Source organism: Chelon labrosus (assembly GCF_963514085.1).
Source record: "Chelon labrosus genome assembly, chromosome: 21".
In the NCBI taxonomy this organism is placed as follows: Eukaryota; Metazoa; Chordata; class Actinopteri; order Mugiliformes; family Mugilidae; genus Chelon; species Chelon labrosus.
Window position 1 is genome coordinate 4,506,302 of NC_140354.1, and position 13,715 is coordinate 4,520,016.

General features: G+C 42.3%; 1 protein-coding gene across 1 annotated transcript; it reads right to left on the reverse strand.

Annotated features, from left to right (window-relative positions):
* Window positions 1-161: 161 nt before the first annotated feature.
* Window positions 162-12,460, reverse strand: LOC311506790 (integrin beta-3-like). Its single transcript, XM_084570862.1, has 15 exons — window positions 11,466-12,460; window positions 10,508-10,593; window positions 10,112-10,316; window positions 9,585-9,837; window positions 9,305-9,467; window positions 8,984-9,145; window positions 8,806-8,901; window positions 8,612-8,701; window positions 8,360-8,494; window positions 7,846-8,275; window positions 4,601-4,823; window positions 3,568-3,668; window positions 3,315-3,434; window positions 2,742-2,908; window positions 162-2,603 (listed from the first exon to the last, which is right to left on the reverse strand). Exons 1-15 carry the CDS (start codon window positions 11,530-11,532, stop codon window positions 2,538-2,540), a joined length of 2,364 nt encoding a protein of 787 aa, XP_084426988.1. The 5' UTR covers window positions 11,533-12,460; the 3' UTR covers window positions 162-2,537.
* Window positions 12,461-13,715: the final 1,255 nt, after the last annotated feature.

Below are 13,715 nucleotides of genomic sequence, written 5' to 3' on the forward strand. Positions count from 1 at the left end.
ACATTTGTCAGAGTTTTTTAAGCGGTAGTGAAACACACCTATTAGAGAAAAACACTGGGACACTTTACATACTTTACAGCTGATGGCGCAAGGTAGGGGCTGGGTTTATTTGCACCACTCTGTAGGTCTCCCCAGTCCAAAAAACAAACCAGATAATGGCATTTTGTTTTTATTATTTTGTGCGGAGAAAAACTTACATTTAATCTTTCCATACATTTGTTGATGGATTATTGTGACGTTTGACAAGATCCACATTCCAGCACTCAGAAAGCTTTTGCACATGTACCTTACACCTATCATACAGTAGCTCAGAGGTAGAAGGTAGGTACATCATACTCTCCACGAGTCCTAAACAAATGTGATTCTTTAGAACGCAGTGTTAAAGGCAGTGCAATCACTGTGTTATATGCATAATCAGTGTAAGGAAACCAGGCTTTTCTAAACTGACATACATATGTTTGGGGCGGCTGTGGCTCAGTAGGCAGAGCGGGTTGTCCACAAACCAGACGGTTAGCGGTTTGATCCCCGGAATGTGCCACATGCCGAAGTGTCCTCGAGCAAGACACTGAACCCTCAGTTGCTCCCAGTGCGTGGCGTGTGTGTGTGAAAGTGTGTGTGCTTGTGTGAGCGAATGGGTAGATGCGTCTGTGACTGTAAAGTGCTTTGAGTACCAATAGGTAGAAAAGCGCTATACAAAAACAAGGCCATTTACCATTTAACTGTACTGTGAGTGCAACCCCAGAGAAACCCTAAAATGTTATTTACAAGACTGAGAACAACAGCAACAGCAGAATGTTAGTGAACATCTTGATTGAGCAATTATCTTTACTCCCCTCCTGGTAGTGAAGATATCAACACATTATTTAGACCACTGATGACAAGTGCATGCAAGAGACAGCAAAAACAATTATCTAACTTGTCAGATTACAGAGTATTACCATGAAACCAAACTTAAAATTGATATATATATATAAAAAAAACATTTGATGTGGATGGTACTTTAACCCAAGCACTGCACTGATACTGTTCAGAACAAATAATGTACATAGTTAGAAAATGTAAGAATATTTGTAAACGTTAGATACATCATCAGCAGGGAGCAAATTATACAGTACATTTGTTCTGCAGTTGTACTCCTAACTTGTTATGTTGGACACAGAAAACCACAATGTCTTCAGTCTGATCATGCGGCCCATGCAACAGGAAATGGCTTGAATCGAAACAGAGTGGTAGAGTGAAGACAATATCATCAAAGTACCCGTGCATACTAGCATTTGTTTATCTCAATATTTTACAGTCCCCAAACTATCTGAATAGAGCTTCACCCTCGATCTTCTTGGAAATATAAAACACCATATATCGATGAATTTACTTTTTAACGAGTTAAACAACTGCTGTGTTTTTATTCCAGAAATTTCATACCGTTTATTGCTTTGGATCTGAAATGTGAACCTAAAATAACTTGTCGTTTAATTATCTGATCAAGTCAAAGGGTAAAAGTAGCTTTTGCATTTATTTTCTGAAAATTATCATCAAGGTTCGTGGAAATGTTGGTGACGTCAGATCTTTGTGCAATCCTCTTTGAGTGACAAATGAAATGAGCCACATCCTGAGAGGCAGCCAGAGAGCTGTAAAACCACAGTATGGCAACGTTCATCTCCCATATAAAAAATAAAGAGAAACTCTTCACCAGTTAATAGGTTCAGTTGCTGAAATTCATCCATGTCATTTGCCGTGCAATAAAATCTGCTATACACAAATATAGAATATGGCATTTCAGTGTGACACAGTGAAGTCGGAAACAAACAAATAATTAACAGTTCAGCAAAGATCAATTTTTTTTTTTTTTTTAAGAACAACTATGTGTGTATGAGTAGCATTTGTAAAGTCAGTTTGCATCTCAACACACCACAAACTTCTCTGAAAACCTAGTCTTTTTACTGCAGCTGTTACCATTACACCACATATTTATTTTAAAAAAAAGGAAGTGGTCATGCCCATGAAGCTCAATGTCTTAATATTATGGTTTGCATTTTAGGTATAATGCTAAACTTTCCTGTGTTTCATCTATATTTTGTTTGTTTAATTTAAAGAAAATGTAAGGTTGTATTCAGCGACATATTCAACATATATGTAAAAAAACAAACAAAAAAAACAAAAACAACAGAAAACCTTTTAAGCAACAGATACTGCAGTAGAGTGGGAAGCCTAAAAGCCCACACAAAGTGACTCAATCAGGAGCAGTTCCTGTGACAGCACAGAAGTTTAGAATAATGAACTCCTCCATAAATGCATGAGCAGCATTAAGTGACTGCTACAGCCATGGCAGCAGAATCCCAAACCACCTCTGACTTATATGTGAACAGTTGTAATCATTTTTACAGTATGTACAATTATTACATCATGTTGTTAACAGCAATTACTACTTTTCAGTAGCCGGTCACGTGACAGTGTAAAACCTTTTCCCATTCATTTCTGTGCTGCTACATTCCCTCTCTGTCGATGACCCCTGAGATTCTCTCCATCGTTCTGAGCAGTTACTTGCCTCTGTACGCTACGTTGGTAAAGGTGGAGGTGGCACCTTTATACAGAGGATTGTTAGCCTGAGAAATGAAAACACAGGTCATGATGTATGATTCAGTCCCACATTGCAATCCAAGTACAGTTTAGACATTCCTCTTTAGAAGGCAGCAATATTCTGTTATAATATTGGTAGTATTTCACTAGTAGTTGTTTCTCACCGTATCCCATTTGGCTTTGGCTCTCTCCTCCTCAAACTTGGCAAATTCTCTGCGATCGTGGATGGTGACCCACAGCTTCCAGATGAGGAGGCCAACAAGACCCAGTAGCAGAATGGCTCCGACCACCGACAGGAGCACGACCAAGATATCTGGACCCTCGGGGCACACTGAGAGACAAGGGACAGGAAGAGGAACAGAGAGTCAAGATAAGCTATAGTTTCCGGTGCAGTTCTGTTTGCTAACTAGAGGAGTGCACATGAAGCTAAGCAACTGCAGCAGTCCAACATCTTATACTTCATTTCCCAGTTATCTGTTACTTCATCACTATGTGTAATATTCTATGGTGTAAGAAGTCTGTAGCTGTGGGAAACAGGCTGATATGCTCTGTTGATAATAATAACACATCGCTAGGTGCACACACTGTTCCCTTGTTGCCATGGTCTGCCAGAAACAGACTGAAATGTCATTTATTTAAGAACACACTATTCTGTCCTCATAATGTATCTATATTATAATGCTCACTTCCCCAGCTGTTAGAATGTCCCATACATCCACACAGAACTCTTACAGTACCTGGTTCTTTTTCCACGAACAGAATGGATTTGCCACTTTCATCTTCATAATACTGGAAGTGCTCCACGCAGCCATCATCATCTTTGTAAGAGCAGTTCACTGCATTTCTATCATGGAAGACTGGGGGATAAAGATCATGAGAAGAATAAGATGAATGCATAATTCGGTCGCTGTTCATCAGGAGCAGGGATGCAACAGTTTAACATTACCACATCATGTTAAGATCACAGTATGTAGTCAGGCGAGTTCTCACCCAGTTTATCCACTACTTGAATTTCATCTTTGCAGAATCTATTGCAGGTGTTGTCCTTGGTATATTGTCCCCTCTTGAAGTGCTGACACTCGACGCACTCCCTGCAAACACAGTCACACACTTTTACCCTTGTACAGTGTACGCCACTGATTCTCTTTGTATGCAGTGCGGTTATGTGGTTCAGTTTCGCATTCAGAAAAAGATATGCATGTATAAAGTTTGAAAAGGTTTGACCTTTTACGTAACACCACACCTGAATCCGTTAAATAAAATATGCAGGGGAGCAGTTTGTGCTGTCATCTTGGAATGTTGAAAGTGAAACCAACTCCATCAGAGTATTTTCCTAGGAAGCTTTGGGGGCTGAAGATGGCAAAATCAGTTGTTCATCATAGATGTGGCATGTACACTGATCAGCCACAACATTAAAACCACTGACAGGAGAAGGACATAACATGACCATCTTGTGACAATTTAATGTTCTGCTGGGAAACTTTTGGACCTTGCATTAGTGTGGATGTTACTTATATCTTACTTGATATATATATAAGAACAGCACAAGGTGTTGATCTGGCCTCCACATTCACTAGATCCCAACAGATGATCGTGCAGTTATACAGTTGGCAGAACAACAAAGTGGTACTAATAAGATGCAGAGAAGCCTGCGGTGGTACTTTACAATATTAAAAGTCCCCAAAGGATGATCCATTTCCATTGCGGACATTCCATGTGTTTCCTTACTGAGCTCCCATCACATCCCACATCCCATCATCAAATGTCATCTTTGGATACAAGATATATTATACACTACTTTCATGGTAGACTGCACGAAATTTGCTTACCACATTTATGCTCAATTTGAAATAAACCACACAGGCCTTACCTGTAACGATATCCTTAGGACAAAACTTATGTTATTAGCATTACAACTGATTTCTGGCTTTAAAGGGGTGCTGTAGAAAACACTAGCGTTGCAAAAATGTGGGACTGTGTAACTGAGAAAGAGTGACTGTTTTCTGTCAGTTCAAACACTCACTTTTTAATAGTGCAGGAGTCAGGACAGGTGGGGCATTTCTCACAGGTGGCTCCGTAGGCACCGGGCTGAGTGCACTGACAAACTCCACACTCGCAGTTCCCCCTGGCGCTGCACAGCATGCCGATGCTGGACATGCAGGTGTCTGTACGTGTGGTGCAGTTACAGTTTTCACCTTTCCAGCCAGCATCGCACTGGCAGAAGCCACAGTTACACTTCCCGTGATCTGAAAGAATCACAAGTACATGGGTGGGGCTTGGCAAACAAAACAAAGTACATATTGCACAACTGCATATTAATCACTGTGTGTGTGTGTGTGTGTGTGTGTGTGTGTGTGTGTGTGTGTGTTCTGTTTTACTTAAGGACGAGGGTGAGTGTGTTCATGATGTTTTATTGTTCTATTGTTTCAGCTCCACAGTGCTTATGAATGGATTGCCTATAAACCCGTTTTAATAACATGTTGCACGCGCAGACAAGTCTCTGGATCTGTCTGCAAACATGTAAACACCAGCTTAGTGTTATGGATTTGGCCACTTATCTATAAATATTTATAAATTGATTGATTTTTATAAAATTAGAATGTCAGCTCTCAGCAACATTAGTTGGTTGTTATTGATTGGTTAACTGATTTATTGAACAAAAAATGCTCCTGGATATGAAATTCATTCCATTCATGTGTCTTTTTTTTTCTAATTCTATTGTTGAAGTTCCAGTCTGAGACAAGCGAAAGCACAAAGGCCGGGGGTCATTCTAGGAACAGTGTTACAATTACGTGGCCGTTCGCCGACGGGATCTATGGGCGAGCTTTACTCCCTATGGCTGAGACACCTCACATCAACACACTAAGCTACCTTTCGAAATAATGGCAAGGCCCCAGAGATTGCAGCGTTCTTAGCAGGATACTAAACAGGATTTGGCACTGGATGACTAAGAGCAAAGTGAGTCACAGCCCAGCTGGATCACCAGAGTGTTTGTGTGTGTGGGGTGGGGGGTGGGGGTTCCTAGGGTCCAAGGGTTCCTAGTTTCAAAACGGAGAACAAATGATCTACCGTTGTAAAATAGAGGAAACAATTCCCCCAGGATCCACCCTGTCAAGCTTCTCTTTTGGACAGTGTTTGTGGCAGGGCTAGGATCAGACATGGTTACTGATGGTGTTAATGGTTAAGGTCCTCGCATGTAAGGCTTGTCAGTGCAATCGGCAAATAATCTTTCATACTCTGTCAACAAGATAACATTTGAGACACATAATAAACAAGATAAATCCAAGTCTCACGTCATGTCTCAGTTATTTTTTGGACTGTGGATCACGTTGTTGTCTTTTTCTCATTAGTTGTAGTTGACTCATACACACTAAGGGGATTTTTTTAGCCCCCTCCCCATGAGACTGCACAGTAATCCTGTCCATTAATCACATGCCAGAGCTTTAGAGAAGTTTAACAGAGGGCGGGCATGATAAAAGGACAAGCAGATACTGTAGTGAAGCGAGGACAGACACACACTGGAGAGGAAAGAGGTCAGGAAAATTGCCAACAGAGGAATGCAAACTTTCCTGTTCTCTCTTCTCTCGCATTTATGGGACCTGGGGCTGTACTTGCTGACTCCTACTTCCTGGCCCTGCCCCAGTCTCACAGTCCCTCAGCAGTGGAAGAAATACACAGCCCCAGGGGATATGTCACTGTAGCTTCAGTTGAACTGGGGCCAAGGGTCAGTCGTTCTTTAAAGACCGAGACTGCAACTTAGCGGTCTTTGACTGAGCTCTGTGCATCGTCTTATATGGGTTATGTTTTTGTGTGTGCAGGTGAGTGTGGGAGCCCAAGCTCCTCATAAAAAAAAAAAAACAACGCCTTTGAGACAGACTCCTTGCCGAACGTCTCTCTTGTTGGTACATGTCACATTCCTGGAAAACTTCAGCTTGGTGCGGTTTTAAAAGGTGAGATGAATATATTTACAACCATTTGTCTTTGGTCATCATTTTGGTTATCTGACAGCCATCTGATGGGCACTGCACTTTCAGTTCAGTTCAGTGAAACTGCGTGGCATCACTGTTCAAATATCTGGACCTTTCATTTCCCTATTTGATGGTGAAAGTGTATTTTATGGTAAACCTTTTTGCTCTCCTGGTCTAATAGGAGATGCCTTTATTTATCACTTCCCTGTCCTTGCCCAAGGCCACAGCCACAGAAAACATACGTACAGCCATGTTCACAGACTGACTCTGACATGTAAACACGAGAATCTCCTCATTCCATTTGAGTCAGAGTTCGCACACACAGCTACAGTCTGCTCTGCTTAATGTATGCTAAGATAAAAGAGCAGTTTCCCATGATGCCATAGTTCAGTGTCTTTCTTCACAATCATAGATCCAAACTGCTGTTACATTAAATTACCCAGTGACAGAGCCTATTAAAGTTTTATTGGTGTAATTGAGTAACTGCACTGAGCTGTGCAGACTTGTAATGGGGAGTGAGACCACATCATGGAGCAACTGCAGCGATCGGGTGTGTCTAGATCGACTATTCGTTTACAGGCCTGGCAGAGGATCGGTCATTTGTAAGCAGCAGTGGTTGTGTTTATCAGTCAGATTATTAATGATAATTAAAGAGTAAAGAAACTTTTTTTTTTTTTTTTTTACAAAAGCCGTGCTCACTAAAAGCTATGTAAACTAACTAAGATGTGTTTATAGACTGAGATAAGCAAACTACAAGTCATCTAGGTAGGATGAGGCCTCAGAGAAGCAGAAAGGAAGGAAAGCACAGCTTTCCTTCCTTTCGCTATTAGTCACCAAGAACAACTTTTCATGCCACAACCCATTTCCTCGTTTGTGATAATGGTATGATCATTTATACACCATGACAGCATCCGCACAACTCAACTGAGAAGAATCTGTGTTTCTTCGTAGTTTGGGTGGATCAACCCTTTAGGTCCGGTGATTTTGCTCTAGTTGTTTAACATGGTTTTAAGATATATTATTGTCATCCATTTATTTAATATTGAGTACTGAGGATTAGCTGGATGTGACTGAGGCGTCTCTCATGTGAGACTGGAACTTTGACATGATTGATTGAGTAAATCTGGTGAATAGCCGGTAGATGTCTTATTTTTAATCGTGTACTCGCCATAACTCTACTTCTGGGAAAACTGATTGCTTGCATACCAGTTTTTTTTTTTTTTTTTTTGTCATATCACTGTCAAATCTAAAACCGCAGAGAGAAAACACGCTCATGATGGAAAGAAGTGTATCTACTCACCGGAGCACAGAGCCCCTTTGAAGCGCAAGCAGTTGAAGTCGTCACATTCGCAGTACTTTCCCCACACCTGACCAAACTCATTCGAGCGACAGGAGCACTGTCCACACAGACAGTCGCCTCTTCCGCTGCACACTGGGCCGTTTTGCCGTTGGATGCAGTTGACATCATCATCAGGACGGTAGTCCTCTACTGAGCACTCGCATTGTGGGCCCAGATGACCGTCGTAACACTTGCAAACACCGCACTCGTAGGTCCCGTTGCCGTTGTTGCAGAAGGGGCTGTTGGCTTCCGCCTTCGACTCACAGTTACAACCACAGGCAAATTCCACCGTGATCTCCAGGGAATCCTTGAAGCCCAAAGGTTTGATAGTAAACGTACGACTCTTCTCACTGGGGCAGCGACTCAGCTGAGCCTCTACGTTGAAGGACACCTGAAGCAGAGGAAAGGTGTCTGTAAACACCACATGCATACCTGTACGTGGATGCGACATATCATCATCTGAGCTGATACGTACAGTGTCTCCAATCTTGAGGCCAGAGCAGGACTTGACTCCAGGGATGACCTCTCCATTTAGGCAAGTGGCATTGAAGACGAGATTCAGCTCCTCTGGGACTTCCAACTGCTCCAGCTCCACTTTAGAGCGAATTTTCTACATAAAGTTATCAATCACATGTGTTTGTTTTTTGTTTAGTTGGTGTACACATTCAAATGGAATTGAGATTACACTTGAACATTTCATTTTTTTTTCCCCCCAGGCAATTCTTACCGCATAGGCCCCCTCAATTAGTTGAATAACATTCCCAGAGTCAGTAGACAACGTTCCCACAGTTGTGCCTGGAATGAGCTTACTGTAGTCCTGGGAGAAGAAACATGACAACAACATCATGGTATTTTTTTTATTTATTATTTCAATACTGATAATACATTCATGCTGTGTCACAATCAGTTTACTTTGTTTACCTTGTAAAGCTGAACGACATCACTGGTCACAGCAAAAACTAAATTGATGTTGTTTTCAGACATTTTCTCCGTCATGAGTGCCAAAGAGGGATAGTCCTGGTAGACACAGGAAGCATTGTTATGGAAATAATGAATCGGCCCAAAAGCTCTTAAAATCAGTCAGAGTGTCTCCATTTACCAGCACAGTTGATTTGTTGTAAAGGTTCTCGTTATTAAGGTGACATTGTCCGTCATTGGGCTGGACGATGCCTGCTATACGTCCATCCAGAGCAATGTGAGTTTTGGCATCAGTAGTAAACACCAGAAGGTGCGAGGCATCTGAACGCCAGCCAATTTTGCCCTAATGATAATGAACGCATGAATAAATGAGACACATATTAGAGATTCAAACATGTACTGTGTGCATGCACACACTCACATGTTTGGCACATCAGTGAGCATGTGTATCTGGATCGGATTTTATTTATATATAGATATATATATATATATATATATATACCTTGCACACCACAGCCTGCATGATGGCATCAAATCCACCCTCTGGAGCGTCCCTGTTTCTAGACACCTGCTGTTTCTCCACCTCCTCAGTGAATCGAGCTACCGTCTCTGTCAGTGGCAGCACGTTTTTGAACCCGAACTGAGCCTGGCATTGGTCATTAATCCTGTTTACATTGGAAAGGTGAAAAGGGAAATGAGTGAAGCAGAAAAATCTAATTCCAGTTGTTAAACATACGAGAATACTGTTACAACCAAACACCAACCATATGCTCCCTACCTACCTTTGGCAAGGGTTTGTCACCATTTCTGGGGGTGACATATACATGTAGGGGGATGTGGTCTTGTCCACAAAGGCTCCAAACCCCATGCGCAGGTTGCTTGTGGTCCGGCCCATGGTCACAGCTAGCTCATTGCCCAGGGTGCGTAGGCGATCCAAGTCATCCTTCATTGAGTATGAGAGATCCATCAGGTAGTAGAGGTCCACAGGGTAATCTTCCACCTGTTTCACAGTCACAGTGAAACGCTTGGCATCGCCTGAGAGGGAACGATAAGAGAGCCACACAATTTGAGAAGAGGATGAAACTGATTGACTGCACTGCAAACTGAACTCCACGGGTTATTTAACCTTTCATTTGTCTTTCAAGTGAAAAATGCTAAGTACTATTCTCTAGCCACTGGGGCATGTTGAGCAATAATAATAGTCCTTGGTTTCTGGCTTCATACGGATACCAATGAATGTATCTGGTCTTGAGCAGTATCAGATTCTATAAGCTTTCTTGCTGATGATTTCTGGTGGGTGTGGACATACCTGGTCTTAATACCATACGGAGTTTCTGAGGCTTGACCTGAGTGACATCATCAGCTACACCCGATGCCTTGTCGCTGAGCGGTTTATCTTCCAGAAGAGTCAGGGTGCTGGAGGGAAACTCCAGGGCTTCCTGGCTGCAGCCTCCATTCAGCAGATTCTGTTTTAGGTCGCAGCGAGAAGCGCTGGATCCCCCCTTCCCAAAGGCCTAAAACAACCACATCCAAATGGTGATCAAATCTAGAAGAAAATGTTTGTTCTAATAGCGATTTAAGATACAGGAAAGAAACATCAAAGGATGACAGCTAGAAGAATGCAGTTGGGAAATGAGGTTTTGCTCCAACTTGCTCCAAGCAGCAATGAACGGGGGGAGCTATGAGGCAATGTATGTGTTTTTACCTCCTGAGAGCACCATGCACAGCTGGGGTGAACAGCTAGGCAGGCTTGACAAGTGGTGACTCCTCTGGATGTGCATATGTTGGAACCTGTGATGATACAGCCCAGACATATGAAACGAAAAAAACGGGAAAAGAAGAAGTGGTGCGCTGCTGTGTGCAGACAACACTGTGGAATCAGCGTTCCAGTGCCACAAAGCTCTGTTGCCAATGCACATACCATCATATGAGGCTTTTGCTGATGCTTGCAGCTCACACATTATACTAATTACTGCAAGCTACGTTAAATGTGTCATTCAAGCTAAATGAATTCCAAACTTGTGTTGTTATCTTGCGTGGCCCCAGGGCGTGGCCCACTGAGGTTCAACATTGAAACAGTGTTTATTAATTTGGTGAATTTGAATAAAACATCAGCAGTCTGACAGTAATATGAAAACATTATCATATTTATTTTAACCTTTGAATATCTGCCTGAAAACATCAGCTTCCTCACCAGTTACAGCCCCTTGACACAAATAAATAATTAACTGCCACTTTAAGGTTTTTCAGTTATTTCATTTGTTGACTGGCTTTGTGTTCTTCCCAGTTAGCCAGGGGATATTTCAGAGTGTACAAGGGCAGCCTTAAAACCACAATCAAACATTTACTATGCGCTGATCAATGTAGTCTCTACTGTGGAGTCCGTGGACGGGAAACTCGCTCACGGCTTTTTCAGCCCCTTATAAGGAAAGGTGGAGAGAGCTCCAGTGTCTCTCCATTCAAGCCTAACAGTGAATGAGTCCACGTATTTAAATATTCCACTAACAATCCGTGTGAGTGATGGATTACTCTATGTCAACAGAAACTGGCACGCTCAGAGATGTACTACTACAAGTTCGGTGCTGGGCACCTCAGCAGCAGGTGAAAGTTTTAAAAGTTAGCGCAAGAAATAATAATAAAAAAAAAAAAAACACATATCTTACCGAAGACGGTTGATGCTGAGGACAAAAAGAAAATGAGTATCCCTAGACGGTTTATTAACGTTCCCATGACTGGAGCGTAACGGAGTCGAGTTTCAGTTGTGTCTTCTGTGTGTACTCCAGGGCTTGTTCACTTCGCAACTTGAACGCCTTTCCTCATTCCGCCCGGTGGGTTACAGCCTACCCCCTCATGCACGAAAAACCTCAATCCGCTGAGACTATTGTCTCTCCGTGGCTGGATAACCTTCAGTGAGAACACGGGGGGTGAAAAAACGAGGAGTGGACGATTACGCAAAAACTTACTTCATTTTTATTGCATCCGGCAGAAGGCTTTCACAACAGCTTTGTGTTTTTTTTTTTTCTGCCCTTCCTCTGAAGAAACACCTGTATAATCCCTGCAAGGTGGAACTCAGGTGAAGAGTGGGGAAGAGTTTGACTAATAACTTATAAGTATATGGACAACTTTTTTCCTTGAATAGGTAGAGCAACGTGTAATTATAGAATTTATGAACAAAGCTCATAAAGACCATGATCTCTTGTTTTCCAGATGTAAACACCTCCTCCTTCACCGAGTTGTGTAGAAATAGTGGCTATCAACACCAGTCTACATTGTTTTGTCCTTTATGAGTGAGCCTCATAAGATTCTTTATTCCTTTATGGAGCGGAAATAGGACAGTAGCATATAGGATAATTAAACTACTATCATGTACTGTACAAGTATGTAAGTGAATGAAGCCTTCCTGACCATTTGGTGAGGTCTTGTCCAGTAGACCACATCATAGTAGATGGCTGATGCCCCAAAGTACCGTCTTTAACAGACCTTTGTTGACCTTTCTTGTGGAGTGCATCAGTGTTGTCGCTCCAGTCCATCTCACTTTTCGACCGGTACGGTAGCCAAGCGTCTCCACCTGCGGCAAGTTCACCTCCAGCCTTCTGGTTTTCCATGCGTTAATCTGGAGGCAGTTGCCTGGCCCTCTGTATTCCCTGTCCTCATCTGTGATGAGCGCGACAGTTGCAGAGTCATCAAAATCCATCAAAATCAGTGCAGTTGCAGACTGAAACTTTAGACTTGAATGAATGTAGCAGTCACATTTCTGAATTAGACACTGGAGATGATAGTCATTGTTAATTTGCATGTAAAAACTGTTTCAGGTGACCTAAACCGTGTCAAATTTGAACTGCTTTGCATGTAATCCTGTCCTCTACTGGTCAGAAAAGGGAACAGCATGTAAAAGTCACTTTGTGATCTGGAGCTCAGGATTAATGGATCACAAACAACAAAAACTTGACCTATAGTACACTAAGATGCAGTGGCAGTATTCATAGTAGGGGAAAAATACACATAATAGGATATATGCAGTAGAGTTCATACTGCGACCTGGAGTTTATTTGTTTTAAAGTGTCTGACTTTGCCGCAAGCCATTGCTGTGTAATTTAAATTCCCTATAGAAAATCTCCATTTCCTCCTCTCTAAATTTATGAATCTGATAAGTCCTTGCCACAGAAAGCCTCTTCTCATAGTGAATGGCAGAGCAGACCGAAATTTGACAGCTTCTAAAACAAGAGAAATGAATAAGAAATAAAAAACAATCCAAAATGAGACAGACAATGGGATAAATGGTGGGACTGCCATACAGAAATCAAGTTTGGGAGGTGTGTGGTGGTGGTGATATGAGCGTGGTGGGGCTTGTAGAAGCAGACAATGCCTCTTATCTCTGCACTTGTCCATTTATTGAATCTTTATCCCTGTGCCCTGCTCTTATTCTCTGGCTGGTTGCTAAGTTACTGCCACCCGTGTCCAAGAATTGCCGCTAGAAGAAATGACAGAAATAGAGAAATAAGTAGAAAAGCTATAATAGTCAACTGTTCTGCTGGCATTAAGCTCTCAGTGTGGGCGGGTGGCGCAGGTAATACACTGTGGGCAATGAAAACCCCTCTTCAGTATTGACTGATTCGGATCTATTGGCCCCAAAGCCATCTGCGGCGACCACCTCCACAGATGAATGGCATTTTGGGAAGAGCATAGCGCCGGTTGCCCTGAATAAAGAGCCACAGAGTGGGTCAGATGGCAGCCAATTAAGACGGAACAAGAGGCATAGAGGGAGGGCTAGAGGCAGAAAGGGGGATGGAGAGGTCCTGACCTGTGTTACCGATCCATCCAGAGCCCTTTAAGCTTTTCACTGAGTCTGAGAATGCTGTTGCAAAGAGCCAATATCAAAACGCAATCATTCTCAGAGAAAATCAGTGTTTGGT